At 54.3% G+C, this 17,166-nt stretch overlaps 1 protein-coding gene across 2 annotated transcripts in view; it reads left to right on the forward strand.

Moving 5' to 3' along the window:
* ABTB2 (ankyrin repeat and BTB domain containing 2) overlaps positions 1 to 17,166 on the forward strand; it is a 199,121-nt gene extending 181,955 nt beyond the window's left edge. For both annotated transcript variants that reach the window (XM_003412287.4, XM_064288307.1), the window contains 10 exons: positions 497 to 593; positions 1,103 to 1,238; positions 4,846 to 5,075; positions 6,415 to 6,593; positions 6,998 to 7,103; positions 7,550 to 7,652; positions 8,717 to 8,807; positions 14,503 to 14,571; positions 15,247 to 15,360; positions 16,856 to 17,166. In XM_003412287.4, coding sequence (XP_003412335.3) covers positions 497 to 593; positions 1,103 to 1,238; positions 4,846 to 5,075; positions 6,415 to 6,593; positions 6,998 to 7,103; positions 7,550 to 7,652; positions 8,717 to 8,807; positions 14,503 to 14,571; positions 15,247 to 15,360; positions 16,856 to 17,053 — 1,323 coding nt within the window. In that variant the 3' untranslated portion in view covers positions 17,054 to 17,166. The remainder of the gene's footprint in view (positions 1 to 496; positions 594 to 1,102; positions 1,239 to 4,845; positions 5,076 to 6,414; positions 6,594 to 6,997; positions 7,104 to 7,549; positions 7,653 to 8,716; positions 8,808 to 14,502; positions 14,572 to 15,246; positions 15,361 to 16,855) is intronic.

Here is a 17,166-nt window from a genome sequence, read left to right on the forward strand (position 1 = left end):
AGATGAGGAAGACTGAGGCTTGGAGAGTTGAAGTGTCTGCTCCTGGTGACTCAGTGGTTGGTGACCAACATTTACACCGAGATCTCACTGATTCTGACACTTGGGCCTTCCCCATTACTTTGGCCACTTCCCAGAGCCTCAGTTCCCTCCTGTAGATTGGGAGTGACATTTTCTAGTCTTCATGAGTTCCTGGGAAGGTCACTGCAGCTAATTCATGGGAAAGCATTTCAGAGAGAGAAATAGCAAAGTGGTCCTCACAGCTTAGGGAATTGGTATAGGGCCACAGGAGTGGAGTTGAAGATTTTAGAAACTTTGAGCCCTGGGGGTAACTAGAGTTCTAGGGTCCCAGCTCCCCAGCTGCCTGGATGATCCCTGTCTTGGTCGCATGCTTGGAGAGACCAAAAGGCCCCCTCCCCTGAGGCCACCTGCCAGCACGCCCCCCAGGTACCCCCTGCCATGCTGAGCAGTGTCTCCTCCTCCTCTGTGCCCCTGGCAGTTGCTGCTGGATGCCGGTGCCCATGTGGAGGGCTCAGCAGTGAACAGCGGGGAGGACAGCTACGCAGAGACACCCCTGCAGCTAGCCTCCGCAGCTGGTAGGTATACCACTGCCCTGCCTGCCAATGGTTTCCAGTTGCTATAAGGCTCTGTCTGGCCCCTCCCCACAGTGTTGTCACTGTTGGCCACTACAGGATTGGTTGGACCTGTAGCTGAACATTGGCCACACACAGAGACCCTTGTGGGCAGCTTTGAAACTCCTCCTCCTAGGCCACCAGGGGGCTTCCCCTCACTCCATCTGTCCATATTTCTGCCAAGCTTAGTGCATAGACAGGACCAAGCAGAGAGAGGGGAAAGACTAGGGCAGAAAAGGCCTCCTCTCTGGAGGCCCAGGGGAGGGAGCCACAGTGGCTGGACACAGCCAGCCTTCTTCTCCTGGTTCTCTCCTGGGGTTACCCCTACCTCACCCCCCAAAATGCAAATGAGCATGGGTTTATTTAGTCCCAACCGTCAGAGTTTGGAAACTCCCTCTGACTTTCCTTTCCCTTTAAGCACCTCTGTCAGCTGCCTTCTCATTCCCCTGGGCCCCACCCACTTTGTCTTCTAGGGAACTATGAGCTGGTCAGCTTGTTGCTGAGCCGAGGTGCTGACCCCCTTCTCAGCATGCTTGAAGCCAACGGCATGGCCTCCTCCCTCCACGAGGATATGAACTGCTTCAGCCACTCGGCTGCCCACGGCCACAGGTACCCACCACAGTGTTCCTGCCCTGTATGGTGTTGCCGGGGAGGGGCACCAACCAGGCTCTCAGGCTCCATTTCCTAGCGAGGAGCAGAAGAGCTAGACCTGGAGATCTTTCCAGAGATAGGGGCCTGTGTGCAAATCAACCAGAAAGATGCAGGTCCGCAGCCAGCATGGGACCTAAGATTGTGGAGGCCTGGAGACCCTGGGTGGGTGGTTGGCTGGATGGGTGGATGAGTGGGTGAGTGGTTGGTTGGTTGTTTGGCTGGCTGGTTGGCTGGTTGGTTCAGTGATTAAATCTGTGATTATTGATTTTACCTGGTCCTAATATGGCACCATCATTCATTTGGTCAGTTAGTCTGTAGTTAATAAACACCTGTTATGACAGACACATCACACTAGAGGTCCTGAAGAGGCACAGCCCCTTCCTTGAGGGAGCCCACAGCCTAGAAGGGGAGACATGAGTCCACTGACAACTTCAATCCATGATGAAGGAGGGCTCCCCAGAGGAGGTGATTCTTGGTCAGGGCCTTGAAGGGAATCAGGTTTGGCCAGGTGATAGAGTGGGGCAGGTGTTTCAGGGAGAGAAGAGAGGCTGTGCAAGGGTGCAGAGATGGACAGCAACTGTGCCTGGGGGCACAGGGTGGCTCGCTACAGTTACTCTCAAACCAGGCCCACTTCTCTTCCCTCCCTGACAGAAGTGGCCGAGTCCTCAGTTCTCAGGCCTGTGGTTCCCTTGATAGCAATCTTGGGAATTCTCCATATTCCTGTCTGGAATTTTTCTGCCCCTTCCCTTCAGGGTGATGAGGGAGTAGAGGAGAGGCAGCACGGCAGAGAATTAGGGAACCAAGTCCTGGTCCATGAAAGACCCCGTGCCCCATTCCTCCAGGCTGCTGAAGCAGACCCAGGTGGCCATGGGGGAAACAGCCTCTAAGCAGCAGAGTGAGAAGACCAGGGACAGGTCTGAGGCTATTTCTCACCTGTTGGGGCAGGGCTTGGGAGGAGCCAAAGTGGAGACACACAGAGAGGTTCTCCAGGCTTGAAGGAGAACAACCAGGTTCCCCTGGTCTCCACTGGGATCCATGCAGAGCTAGCCCAGCTGCTGGCCGTGAGCAGAACAGGCCTGATTCCTCCTCACTGTGCTCCAAGCCTGGAGCCACACTGACCAGGCTTTGGTTTCCCCAGAGACACAAGTGCGGTTGAGGGACATGGGTTCTCTTTGGGTTCCTCAGTGGCTGGTTGTTACGAGTAGGTGCCCTGAGGAGGGGCAGAGGGAAAGGCCACAGTGGAAAAGCCTCTTGTTTCCCACACTCCTGTTCCAGCTGAATGCAGAGGTGGTTTCTAAAAATAGGCTGGTTCCTCAGAGACCTGCAGAGAAGCCAGGGCCAGAGCTTGTCCTCCCAGGCCCTGCTCTAACTTGGCGTTCCCTCTGTATCTGGCTTGGGCTGCCCCTAGCTGTGTCTGCATCTTTCCAACATAGTGGCACGTCCTCGAGACTCTGGCAGAGCAAAATCCAGAACATAGCTCTAGAAAAATCATCTCGGGGATCTAATCCAGAGACAGCAAACGCCACCATTGCCCCATCCCACACCCTTGGCAAATGTCATGCATCAATCTCTGCACTCTTTCCCATTAACTGTGCTGCGATGTCAGAGTCCTTAAAAGCACACTGGTGCTGCCTGCAAGATGAAATTGATGTCTTCCCTGATCTGGCCATCCTTCCATTTTATAGATCTGGACAATGGGGCTTAGCGAGGCCCCACACTTGTTCCAGGCCAACCTAGGACTGTTGCCTGGGTCTCTGATGCCCAGGGCAGGACCTCCTGTTTTTCTTGTGAGACACTGCTCTACAGCTGCCCAGGGCCTGTCTCAGGACCACACTTCTCCCCATGCTTGGCGGTGGTCCTCCAATGGCCTCAGAACACTCCTGGTACTTCCACACAGCATATGGCCCTGCCGTCAAGAGGCTCCCGGCAGCTCTGCTGGAAACCAGGACCCACTCCCAGAGCAGATGGTGGGCCTCGCTCTGAGGGGATCAGGCCTGCCCAGTGGGTGTGACATGCAGCAGAGGGTGAAGCCAGAGCCATTGAACAGCGCTGGGGGCAGAGGGAAGTGAGGGAAGGGGTTACTAGGAGGCAGAAGAAGGGCTGGAGAAGAGTGGGCGGGAGCCCTCAGGCAGTCCCTGCACACCTAGCAGTGTGCCTTTTGTGGCTCCCATGGCTCCTCCCCAGAAGCTCCTTCTTTGCACCTTCTGCCACCCAGCGGCCCTGCCCCCATGTCTACCTGCCAAAGAGAGCCGCAGCCTTCAGGGCCATCTTACATGCCACGGCCTCCAGGCCTCCTTACTCCATCAGTACCCTGGGTTTATCCCCATGGGGCTTCATCGCCCTGCTTGGAATTGTCTGTCCATCCACCTCCCTCCCTTACTGTCCCTGGAGCTGAGACACTTGGGGCAAGAACTGTGTCCAGTTCCCATCACAGCCTGGTATCTGGTACAAACTAGGTGCTCTGTAAACACACCGAACGAGCACATCAACAGATGGGGAGGAGCCGGCAACAGCCAGCCTCTTGTGGTGACAATGGCCACGAGCTTGGCTGCACAGCATAGCCAGGCCTCCCTCACAGGCAGTGGGGGGTGGGAAGATGGAACAGGGGGCAGGGCTGCTACGGAGGTGGCTCAGCACCCAGGGTGACCTTGGGCCTGCCTGTGACCACACCCATCTCAGAGCCCCAGGCCTCAGGATATGACAGAGTCAGCCTGGGGTTTGGAGCCAGAGTCCTGGGTTTCGGTCTGCAGTCTGGCCAGTGGGACCTTGGGAGATGTACCCATCACCTGTGAATGCAATGTTGAGGGGGTCTCTCCCAGGGCTAATGGAACAGTATGGGGACATGTTCCGTCAAGTGTGAAGTTCTATGTAGTCCTCATCCTCACTAATGGAAGAGGAACAAATTAGCATTTACTAAGCAAATCCTGATTCAGACACTTGGTCATTATTGTTGATAGTTGCTGTCAAGTCAGTTCCAACTCATGGTGACCCCATATGTACAGAGCAGAACTGCTCCGTAGGGTTTTCAGAAGCAGATCACCAGGGCTGTCTTCTGAGGCACCTCCGGGTGGGTTTGAACTGCCCACCTCTCAGCTAGTAGTTGAGCGCTTAACCATCACACCACCCAAGGACTCTCAGACACTTGATATGCGTAAAAGGGCTGCGTTAGGAGGAGCTGCTATGGGTGCAGCTCAGCAGTTAATGTCTTTGCATTAGCCTCACATTCACCAGGGAGGTGATGCTGAAGCTTTGTAGCTGCGATGAGGCAGCAGTCAGGGTTCAGAGAGGTCAAACACCGATCCAAGGTTATACAGGTAGGACGGCAGAGCCTGCTTGGCCCCAAAGCCTAGGATTTCTCAGCAAGACCAGGATGCTGAAGGGAAAGGTCTCCTGCATCAGGGGTCTGGGATGGGGCTTCTAGGAGGCCTGGACCTGGTCTGCCTGGGTAGGAAGACCACCAGCCCTTGGAGTGATACCCTGCTGTGGGGGCACTCCACGGCAGCTCAGTGGGCCCCACCTGTTGTGGGGACCTCTGGCCTCATCCTTTATGTACCCTGGCCTGCAGGAACGTCCTGAGGAAGCTCTTGACGCAGCCGCAGCAGGCCAAAGCGGACGTGTTATCCCTGGAGGAGATCCTGGCCGAGGGTGTGGAGGAGAGCGATGGGTCCAGCCAGGGCAGCAGCAGTGAGGGGCCCGTGCGGCTGAGCCGGACCCGCACAAAGGCCCTGCAGGAGGCCATGTACTACAGCGCTGAGCATGGCTACGTGGACATCACCATGGAGCTGAGGGCGCTAGGTGAGGCCTCACAACCCAACTCCCCCCACACACTGCTACTCTCCAGCAGGTCCAAAGAGGGCCAGGGCCCCAGGGCCACACAGGCCAAAGGGCGACTGAGCACAGGGCAGTGTCTCAGCGCATCCAAGCCCCAAGGCTGATGCCCTGGCTGGGTTCACTTGCAGGAGATGCCCTGAGCCTTAGGCAGTCTCAGCAGTGAGATCATCCCCCAGCCCTCAGTCTGTCCACCTGTCTCGTCAGTGTCACGGCCCAGGGATTCGTAGCACCATGAGTCATCCCATCTTTTCTGGTCAACCAGACGCTCTCCTGTTGTTTAACCAGCCTCTCTCTCCTTGGATCTGGAAGCCTGTGTGCTTTTCTTGTCCTCCTGGGAGTCTAGCCAGACAGACAGACAGACTTGGGTCAGATTCCAGCTGTAAGTCACATAATTGCTCCGAGTCTTAATTCCCTCATCTCACAGATGGGTTTGGTGGCGATGATACTGAGGAAGAATGTGACGGCGTCACGTAAAGCGCAGAGCACAGGCCTGGCTCACTGTGGGTCCTCAATGTATGATAGCCACGTTTTTACTATCATGGGGCGGCAACACACAAACCCCTAGGGCTGGGCCCAGAGAGCAGGAGGTCAGTCAGCCTCAGTGTTCTCTGCTGTGAAATGAGGACATTACTACCACCTACAGCCGGTGAGCTGAGGATGCTAATAACCACCTCTGCTCTATTCCTCTGATGAATGCCATTCATTGGTTCTTTAATTCACAGTGAGTCTGGGGGCTAAGATGTAACTGCCAAGAGTACTACTAGTTTTTAGTCATGGACTTTGAAAAGCAGTTTAAATTATCCGAAGTCCCCACTGACACACTTGGGGAAGCAGTAAGCAGTAATTATATCCTCTGGTGTAGACTAGCCTGCCAGTAAGCCAGGTGCTGGAAAAGCCCTCCCAGGATGGGATGGGGCTTGTTCCAGGCTTCCAGACCAGGGTACGGGTCTTGTGTCCTGCATATTTTCTGGATGTCTGTGTCCACCTGGCCATCCCTTCAGAATTAATGGGTTGTCCCCAGTGAATAATTTCAGGGCCCAGCAGGCAGTGGGGCTGTTGTGAACACTGACCCCTTGAAAGCCCCCAGGCTGAGCTGTATGTGTTCAGAGCTGGGGTTCCCTGAGCTTGGGCTGAAGCTATCTGTCCCCATCGTCTGATTAGAATGGAGGCCTGTGAGTGAATTGCAGTTCTCACCACATGCCACACTGAGAGGGCCGCCCGGCGTGCAGGAAGGCGGCTTGGGGGTGAGTGGGTGCAGGGAGCGCTCCACAGGGTGACTAACTACCCGTCCATCCCGGCCCAGGTGTCCCCTGGAAGCTGCACGTCTGGATCGAGTCCCTGAGGACCTCCTTCTCCCAGTCGAGGTACTCAGTGGTGCAGAGCCTGCTGAGAGACTTCAGCTCTATCAAGGAGGAGGAATACAACGAGGAGCTGGTGACCGAGGGCCTGCAGCTCATGTTCGACATCCTCAAGACCAGCAAGGTGAGTGCCGCCCAGCAGCTCCCGGCCGGCCCCAGAGCCACAGCCCCGACTCGGGCCTAGATGGACACATAGATGACACAGGTAGATAGACATGTGGACCTGCACACAAACACACACAGATCCATGGACATCACCCATATACAGACAGACTCTCAGTATCAGACTTGACTGCCCGGCTTCAGAGGGCAGAGACCCTGGGTTTGTGGGGCTGGAGCCCAGCCCAAAAAGCCATTTTGGGGACTCTGTTAAGAAGGAGCTGGCATTTCATGCCAAGCCAGATCCTGGAGGAGCAGAGGACAGTGGCTGCTGTAGTCCTGGCCTGACTTGTGAGATGACATAGCTGCATCTGTGACCAGCAGCCATGGGGAACGAGCTAACGGCCTTCTCTACCTGTCCTCCCACAGAACGACTCCGTCATCCAGCAGCTGGCCACCATCTTCACGCACTGCTATGGCGGCAGCCCCATCCCCAGCATCCCTGAGATCCGGAAGACCCTGCCCGCCAGACTAGGTGAGGGCACCATCAAGTCCACCCCTCCTCTCCTCAGCCCCCTCCCGACATAGACTGTCCTGGTTTTGCTCCCTCCTCTCGCTTCCTTTTACTCTCTCTCCCATTTTTGTTCTCCTTTCCCATTTCCAAATGCAAGGCCCTTGCCTCAGTTTCCCTCTTTTTCCCCATGGTACCACACACCCTCTGGTGGCGCAATGGTTAGGCACTCAATTGCTAACTGAAAAGTTGGCAGTTGGAACCCACTAGCAGCTCTGTGGAGAAGAGACCCAGTGATCTGCTCCCGTAAAGATTACCAGAAACCCTGTGGGGAGTTTTCCTGTCTTACGGGGTTGCTATGAGTCAGAACCCCACACCCCACGACCACACACACCCCTCTCAGCCAGCTTATAAAGGATTCGTGGCTGAACCCTCGCTGCTTCACATCCTTTTCTTCCCTTTTTGTACAGATCCTCACTTTCTGAACAACAAGGAGATGTCAGATGTGACCTTCCTAGTGGAAGGAAAGCTGTTTTATGCACATAAAGTCCTGCTGGTGACGGCGTCTAACAGGTAGGCAGCCTTGGATAACAAAACCCTAACCTCGGGAGATTGGAGCCCTCATCGGTCGCTGGTGAGATTGTAAAATGGTGCAGCGCCATGGAAAACAGCTTGGCGCTTCCTCAGAAAGTTAAACATAGAATTACCATATGACCCACCAATTCCACTCCTAGGTATACACACCAAAGAAGGGAAAGCAGGGACTCAGACACGTGTACACTAGTGTTCGTTGCAGCATTGATCACAATAGCAAAAAGGTGGAAACGAACCAAGTGTCTGTTAACAGATGCATGGATAAACAAATGTGGTATAGCCATGCAGCGGACTATTACTCAGCCATAAGGAGAAATGAAGGCCTGATACATGCTACAACATGGATGAACCTGGAAAACACCATGCTGAGTGAAAAAAGTCAATCACAAGAGGAAAAATATATGATCCCACTTATATGAAGTATCTAGAATAGGCAAATGTATAGAGACCACAGCCAATTAGCGGTTACCAGGAGGGTGAGGGAGAGTCATTGCATAGGGCCACTGAGTTTCTGTTAAGGGCGATGGACAAATTTGGATACCAGGTAACAGACTTGCTGGAAAAGAGTGACAGGCTGGGGCTGAGAGCCACCCCTAACAGCCCCTACTCCTCGGCGTGTGATCATATCAACAGAGCTCCCATTATCCCCACAGGAGGACATTAAGCAAACTTGACAAAGGGGAGACGTAGGAATGGGACCCGCATTCTCAAAGACAAGAACTGAGGTTTTGTTCATTCTGGTCTAGTTATTGCTTTTAACTGTTAGACAACATAAATATTCTGGAAGTAGGAGTCAGTTTGCTGGCCACAGGCATCATGGTCACTCATGTGGAGGGCAGCCAGGAACAGAGGAGGCTTGGCCCAGCTATCAGCCCAGGACGATATAAAATGTCACTCTCCGAGAATTATTTTGGGAGCGTGGCAGTAATTTTTAAAATGAGCCATCTCCTGGTCACAGCTGGCGGACAGATAGGCTTTACAGCCACAGTGATGGAACAGAAGTCACACTCAGCACCCGCTTTTTCCCATCTCCTCTGCTCCAGGTTTAAGACCCTGATGACCAATAAATCGGAGCAAGATGGTGACAGCAGCAAGACCATTGAGATTGGCGACATGAAATACCACATTTTCCAGGTGTGTGACTCTTGGCTGTGTAGCAGCTTTCTGAAGGGGGCCCCCACTGGAAGCCCCATACTTGCCTGTGTCTGTCTGGGTCTGGGAGCAGTGGAGAGACAGCTTTGAGTTGGTCATAGTCTCCCCAGTGCTCTGTGTTTTTGCTGAATTGTGATCAAGTTAGAGCGTCCAGGGTTTTCCCTGTGCAAAGTCAGCCTCCCTGATGGGGATGGTAGCTTCAGATGTGTCTCATTGTTCCTGAGCTCTAGCCATTGGACACAGTGGTTCAGACAGGCGTGTAAGGAACACACCTTACAGTGTGTGGGCCATTGTTGCTCAGAGTGAGTCCCAGCAGCCTTGGCATCACCTGGGAGATGGCTGGAATGCAGAACCTCTGCCATGCTGGCCCTAGCACGTCAGAATCTGCTGCATTTTATCAAGACCCCCAGGCAAGTCATCCCCACAGTGCAAGGAAGGAAGGGAGGGTGTCATTATTGTCCTTGTTTTCTGAGGAAACGCCCAGAGATCTAGAGCAGCGCTGTCCCAAAGAAAGACGATGCAAGGCACACATGTCACTTTAAATTTTCTAGTGGCCACATAGAAACCCTGGTGGTGCAGTGGCCAAGAGCTACAGCTGTTAACCAAAAGGTCGGCAGTTTGAATCCACCAGCCACTCCTTGGAAACCCTATGGGGCAGTTCTGTTCTGTACTACAGGGTCGCTATGAGTCAAAATCAATTTGACAGCAATGGGTTTGATTTTTTTTTTTTAGTGACCACATTAAAAAAAATAAAAGGAAAACACTGAAATTAATTTTAATAATATATTTTATTTAACCCCAGATGCCAAAATATTATCACTTCTTCATGTAATCAATATAAAAACGAGATATTTCATGTTCTTTTTTTCATACTGAGTGCCTGATACCTGCCGCTGCTGGCAGCTGCTCCTCCCAGGCACCAAACCCCAGCAGTGCTGGCTAAGCAAGAAAGGCAGTTTATGAGCCCGTCCTGGCTGTAGGAGACCAGGGTCACATCTTCCAGTCTCTAAGCTTTGTTCAACCCCACTAACAGCTCTGTAGGAGAAAAGACCTAGTGATCTGCTCCCTCCCGTAAATATTACAACCTAGGAAACCCTGTGGGGCAGTTCTACCCTGTCCTGTATGGTCACTATGAGTATTGACCCAGTGGCACACAACAACAACATATGTAGACAAGGAAACGGAGACACAGAGAAGTTGAGTAACTTGCCCAAAGTCAGACAGCTAGGAACTGATCCAGGATTCAAATCCAAAATGTATGGAATAGTTGAGTTTGCACTTATTTAGGAACCTCAATCTGGAGAGTGAGGAGGGGATTGGAAGGGGGCATGACTGGAGCCAGGAGGCCAGTTAGGAGACAGCTGGGGAATGCAGCAGAGTGACGATGGTGAGATGGACTAGGGTTGTGGCAGTGGGATGGGAGGATGCCAGCCAGGTAGAGTGGATGGGACTTGGTGACTGACGGGGGTGGGTTGGGGGTGACCCAGGTTCTGGTGCAGACAACAGGGAGGCTGGTGGTGCTACCCTTCCTTCTTCCCCCACCCCTTGATCAGAATTCCCGAGGGAACAGGAAAGCTGGCGAATCTTGTTTGGCTAAGAAGGGCAAAGTCCAGATGAGATGGTACATGAAGTGGGGTCAGACTCAGATGTGGGAGGCAGGTCCAAGAGGGCCAGCAGAGGTTGGCACAGAGTGGGGAGAGAGTGCACCTGTGTGGATGTGGGCTGACCACTGATGCAGGACAGAGGAGGGGCCCAGCTGCCCATCGAGGGCAGCTCGTTAGCTGGGCCAGGGGGTGGATATCCCAGCCCAAAACAGGGTTACAGCCCCTCGATGACATCCATAGCATGTTAGAGCCTCCCCACCCACTGGGTCAGGCCGACTGTGCAGACCTGGCCCAGGACACCGGCCTTGTCCTGTGTCCTCTGGGTACAGAACTCTGCTATTATCTGGGAGCATCACTTCACATGGAACCTCCCTATATCAGCTCCCCTTGGAGGGGTTAGCCTGGGGCCACCCTCCAGGGCTAGGGCTTCCTAAGAGGGCAGGAAGGCTTCAGAGCAGCCTCCAAGCACCTAGTTGGCCCATACAGCACTGAGAGGGAGTGTAGTATCAAACCAGCCCAGGATGATGTCAGCTTCCTGCCCTGGTCAGTTCAGGTCCCGCTGGGTCAGTGGACATGGGGCTCTTCTCTCTCTCATCCCAGTTTTCCCAGGGACAGGTCAATGAGCACCAGTCCCTTCTGTTTCTTAGGTCCAATAATCTGTCAGAACCACAAACTGCAGGGAAAGGGCTATCTTTAATCTAGAAGGAAAAAAGATACAAACGGGAAGGACAAGGTGCAGGAGGGGCTTCAGCTTAGAGCTTCCATGTCCCCAGGGGACGTGCTTACCCTCCAGAGAGCTCTCTGCCCGAAGCTCCGGTGAGCCTCTGTCTTCCAAGGGCTGTATTAGCCTCACCACAGGCCTCTTGAGCCTTAGTCGGCATCAGGCCCTGAGCTGATCCCACTCACTGGCTTCAGGTGTGGCCCTGCGCTCAGGAACCAGGACTAAAAGTCCAAATTGGTTACCACAAGGAGGTTCAATGTCTCGAAGGAAGGGAGGGGGTCATTATTGTCCTTGTTTTCTGAGGAAACACCCAGAGATCTAGAGCAGCACTGTCCCAAAGAAAGACGATGCAAGGCACACATGTCACTTTAAATTTTCTAGTGGCCACATGGAAACCCTGGTGGTTCAGTGGTTAAGAGCTACATATGTTAACCAAAAGGTCGGCAGTGTGAATCTACCAGCCATTCCTTGGAAACCCTATGGGACAGTTCTGTTTTCTCCTACAGGGTCGCTATGAGTCAAAATCAATTCGACAGCAATGGGTTTGATTTTTCTTTTTTTTTAGTGACCACGTTAAAAAAATAAAAGGAAAACACTGAAATTAATTTTAATAATGTATTTAACCCCAGATGCCAAAATATTATCACTTCTTCATGTAATCAATATAAAAACGAGATATTTCATGTTCTTTTTTTCATACTGAGTGCCCGAAATCCAGCGTGCATAGTGACACAGCACAGCTCAGTTCATACCAGCCACAGTTCACAAAGGCCACATGAGGCGAGCCGCTGTCATATTGGGCAGCGCAGGTCTAGAGTGCCATGGTTGCCTTCAGTGAAACCTGGTCCATTATGGGGGGAGGGGCACCAGGGGCCCTGCCACACCACACTGGATTGCTCAGACCCCAGGCCTGTCCCTGCAGTTCATTGTGCCTTCTCTGCAGCCTCAGTTCCTGGTGTCCCACGAAAGGCAGAAAAGAAAACCCCATGCCCACTCCAGCTGGTCCTGTCTGAGGCGTTCCCTTTCCTCAAGCTGCCACCCCAAAGGCTGCCTGCTCTGGGAGGCTGATGACCACATCTTACCTGAGGCAGCCAGGTCTTACGAAGTTAATTCACCCCTGCCTGCCTACCTGCCTAAACGAGGCTCCAAGCCAGTGATTCTGGTCTGACTTCTGTGGTCATTGTTGTTTGCTATTGAGTAGATTCTGACTCATTGTGACCCTATAGGACAGAGTAGAACTGCCCCATAGGGTTTCCAAGCCTGTAATCTTTATGTGAGCAGATTACCAGGTCTTTTCTCCCATGGAGCTGTTGGCGGATTCCAACCACCAACTTTTCAGTTAGCAGCTGAGCACTTAACCATTGCACCACCAAGGCTCCTCAGGGAGGCACTGCGGATGGCTGGGGCTTGCCAAACCTGCTCCCAAGATACAGTGGGAGGCCACATCCCAGGCCAAGAAGGAGAGCTGCAGGCCACCACCACCATGTCCCTGGCCCAGACCCCTGGGTTCCCTCCTGCCCAGGGGCTGCCCTGAGACCATCCCTCAGCAGACTCCTAGGAGATCTGACCAGCCCACTCCCAGCCCTGGTGAGGAGCATTCCAAGCTCACATCTGTGCCTCTGCCCTGACTGACCCTGGGGCTCCCGCTGCTATTGTCCAGAGCACCCACTTGACGGCCTGGTACAGGGTAGGAAGGGCCAAGGCGTGGGCCCCACCCGAGGCACTTCCCACCTGCAGGAACAGACAGACACAAAATGTGTAATTATAAGAGGCCTGTATAAGCTCCGAGTCCCTAGGTGGCACAAACAGTTAAGCACTTGGACTACTAACCAAAAAGCTGGTTCAAATCCATCCAGAGGGTTCCTTGGAAGAAAGGCCTGGCAATGTGTTTTCAAACAGTCACAGCTTTGAAAACCCTATGGAGCAGTTCTACCCTGCACACGTGGGATTGCCATGAGTCAGAATTGACTCGACAGCAACTGGTTTGTTTTATTTTATACAAGCTCCAGCAGGTGCTGCAGAAGGACCCTGAGAGCCTCCAGTTTCTTGCGCGGGAGTAGCTGATTTGGCCAGGACACCCGAGGGCTCCCTAGAGTAGGAACCCCGTTTGTTAGCAGAGAGGCCATTCCCTTGTCTCCCAGGGAGCGGCTTGAGCCCAGCGGAAGCTGCAGCTGCCCCCATCCTGCTCCTACTCTAGGCCCTCTGGTGCCTCCTCCACCTGGAGGAGGGATCTGGCTCCAACATAGCCAGGCTATGCCGGCTGGAGCCATGTTTTTGTGCACAGTTGCCAGCTCCTTGCTGGGGCTGTGTCTTTAGCCAGCCAGAGAGAACTGCTTTTCTTTTCCCAACTGGGAACCTTCCTAGGCTCCAGCGTATGGCAGCATGTATAACTTAGGCCTCAGCCATGCTCAATTTAGTTCCCCCTCCCAATGCACCTTGCTTGAAATCTGGGCCCCCAGCTCCTGAGAACCCCAGGTACATCTGAGCCAGTCAGCGAGGTGGTTTCGAGCCCACCTAGGGCAGCTTGGGGCCTGGGCTACGCGCTTGCTTTCCAAGGGAGCAGAGCCCAGCCTGGTGTCAGGATCGTGGTTCTCTCCTCCACATCAAAGCCTGGAGCAGATAGGAGAAGTCAGGGCCAGGCTTCCAGGGAGAACCATTGAGGCAAGCATCCTCACAGACCTGCCCCTCCCAGCTCCACATTGAGGATTTAGGTAAAAAAGGGCCATGAGCAGTGTGGTGCCTGGTGTGATACAGGAGCACCAGCGTGAGCAGTCAGGAACTCATGTGACTTGTGCCAAGTGGTCTTCCCTCCCCAGCCTCAGTTTCCCCATCTGTGAATAGTCTTTTCTCCTGGGCTCATGGGGATTGTTAAAAACAAAACCAAACCCATCGCTGTTATTGATTCTGACTCATGGTGACCCCATGTGTGACAGATTAGAACTGCTCCAGAGGGTTTTCTTGGCTGTAATCTTTACTGAAGCACATTACCAGGCCTTTCTTCCACAGCACTGCTGGGTGGGTTCAAACTGCCAACCTTTAGATTAGCAGACAAGAACAAACCATCTGCACCACCGAGAGGTCTCTGGGATTGTTAGGAGGATAAAAATGAAAGCCCTCTGGGAGGAAGTTCGACATGTGCTGTAGACGCAGGGAGTTGGGAAAGGCGATCCTGGAGCTGACTTCCAGAGGTGGTGTTCAGAGGAAAGTCTCAGCCTGAGCAGGGGAGAGTGAGGGTGCTGGCCAGTGTCGAGGTGGGGGGCCTGTAGATGTCAGCATGCTGAGGGGTGGGAGGACAAGGTGAGGGCTCTGTGCTGGGGTCTACCTGGCACTCACGGGCCTCTCCCTGCTGCAGATGATGATGCAGTACCTGTACTACGGGGGCACGGAGTCCATGGACATCCCCACGGCTGACGTCCTGGAGGTGAGGTCTGGCTCAGGGCTCGCTCGGCACTGCAAAGGGAGAGGAGCAGAAAACACCCCCCTCGGATGCCCACATCCCCCTTCACTCTGCACCCACGCCTCTCCAGCCCTAGACACCTCCCAGGCCTGGCCCCCTCAGAAATGCAGTGTTTGGAGGGACAAGGGCCGGCAGAAGCGTGGCCTCTGCAGGGGCTCCTGGCTCCCAATCAGGGCCTTTCTCTGTGTCTGGCAGGAAGGGCAGTTCTGAGAGACAGGGGCATGATGTGCACCAGTGAGCTGCAGCCTCCTGGACCATGTCCAGGGTTTCAGAGAGAGATGCCCCAATGGGGATGGCCAGGCCCAAGAGGATCAGAAGGTGGCTGGGCTCCCCTCTCCCTGTATAAAGCATGGACCCACATCCATCCAGGTGACTCTCTCACCTGGCCATATAGATGAAGCTTACATCTTAGAGTTGACTGATGGCAGGAAATCCCAGCCAGCATCTGTCACTATCCTGTGTCCACTCAAATGCCCCACATACCTAGAGCAAAAGGAAATGAGCCAGTGTTTCACCCTCCTGGGTTTGACCACCAAGTGGGCTGGCTCCTGGTGGCTGGAGGAAGCAGGGCCAGAGGCCCCCTGAGGTGTTCTCTTCCACGATGCCCAGCACCCAAGGTCCTTTGCCTCTCTCCCGCAGCTGCTGTCCGCAGCCAACCTGTTCCAGCTCGATGCGCTGCAGCGGCACTGTGAGATTCTCTGCTCCCAGACCATCAGTGTGGAGAGCGCCGTGAGCACCTACAAGTACGCCAAGGTGAGGCCACGGGCATTTCCCACTGGGCCTGGGCCCCCTCGGGGGTGCTCTGGGGAGCTGGGAAACTGAAGGCTGACTGGCTTTAAAGAGAAGTGTGAGGCGCTGAGGCAGGGCTGGGAGCTTCCAGAGGCTAGGAGCTCCCGTAGCAGTTCAAGAATAGAGCTCTCGAACTGGGTAGATCCCGGGTCATATTTCAGCTCTGCCACCTCAGCCTTGGGACCTTGGGTGGCCACTCGAGCCTCCCTGAGTCAAATCACTTCCACAACCACAAACGCTTGATTTTCTCCCCACGCTGCCCTGCCCAGTCTTCTCCATCTCACGCATTGGCTTTGTCATCTGCCCAGTTGCTCAAACTCAAAACTTAGGCGTCGTATTTGACTTTATTTTTAATCTTCCACATCTAGGCCCTCCACCCATGCAGTGTTTCATCAGTCTGTCCCCTGCCTGCCATCTCCACCACCCCATCCTTCTCCAGGCTGCCCTCATCCCTTAGATGACTGTGTTAGCCTGGCCTCCCACTTCCCAGCTTTGGCCCTTCAATCCAGAATGTTCTTTTAAAAGTGCAAAAGACCATGTCCCTCCCCTCCATAAACCCTCCAAAGGTTGTCTCTGCATGCAAACTAAGGAAAACCCAGCCCCTTGTCATGCTTCCAGGCCCGGGGTCCTGCTGCACCCCCTCTTCCCTGCCTACCTCTCCCTTCCCTCACCACGCCGGCCTGTGTCCTAGGTGCTCTGCACGCCCAGCTGGTTTCCACCCCAGGACTCTGATGAAAACCACTCCCTCTTCCTGCAAAGCTCTGTCCTGACCTCTTCACAAGACTAGCTCCTTGTGTTGGCCCAGTCTCAGTGCAGTTTCACCGGGCCCCCTGCCCACTGGATGTCACCCTGTCACTCTACCACATCCCACACTTTTTCCTTCCCAGCATTGATCCCAGGCTGCTGTCACCTTGGTTATGTGGCTCCTTGGGTTCCGTCTGCCTCCCTGTCCTGGAACATCAGCTCCAGGCGAGCACTGCGGAGACCTTGACCTCAGAACCTGGCACAGAGGGGCACTCAGTGTTAGTCGAGTTAAAAGTGACTGCCACAAGAGCACATGGGTGCTGGGCCTTGTGTGGACCCTGGCCACCCAGCAGTGGTCAGCCCCTTAGTGACGGAGCTCCCAATCCAGGGAGGAGGACAGTAACTCGATAAAGCCCTCACCAGTATGATGTAAGCAAAATGGTGTGGGCCAAGGACAAGACTTCAGTAACGTTTCTGGTGGCACAGCTGGGATTTGACCCCGGATTCCATTTAACTGCAAGGCAATCTTGGTAGAGGGATTCAGATAAGGGGAAGTTGGCTCAAGATGCAAAGACGAGGGAACGCCTCCTGCAGGGTGAGGCTTAAGCCAGGCCTTGGCCCATGGGTAATATCTGGGGGAGAGGGTGGGCCGGGCAGTTTCAGGTGGGTCTGCGCTAAGGCCGCTGGCCTCACGGCCCCTCTCCCTGCCCCGCAGATCCACAACGCCCCAGAACTGGCCCTCTTCTGCGAGGGCTTCTTCCTCAAGCACATGAAGGCCCTGCTGGAGCAGGACTCCTTCCGGCAGCTCATCTATGGGCGCAGCAGCAAAGTACAGGGCCTGGACCCACTGCACGACCTGCAGAACACCCTGGCCGAGCGCGTGCACTCTGTCTACATCACCTCCCGCGTGTGAGGGCGCGGCAGGCGCACACCCCTCGGCCCCCGGCTGTGGCTCTGTCTCTGGGCGGCCAGGAGTTGGGAAAGGGTACCAGGCAGGAGCAGTACAGATAGGGCCAGTGGACATAC

The sequence above is a fragment of the Loxodonta africana genome, chromosome 7, assembly GCF_030014295.1.
Source record: "Loxodonta africana isolate mLoxAfr1 chromosome 7, mLoxAfr1.hap2, whole genome shotgun sequence".
NCBI lineage: Eukaryota > Metazoa > Chordata > Mammalia > Proboscidea > Elephantidae > Loxodonta > Loxodonta africana.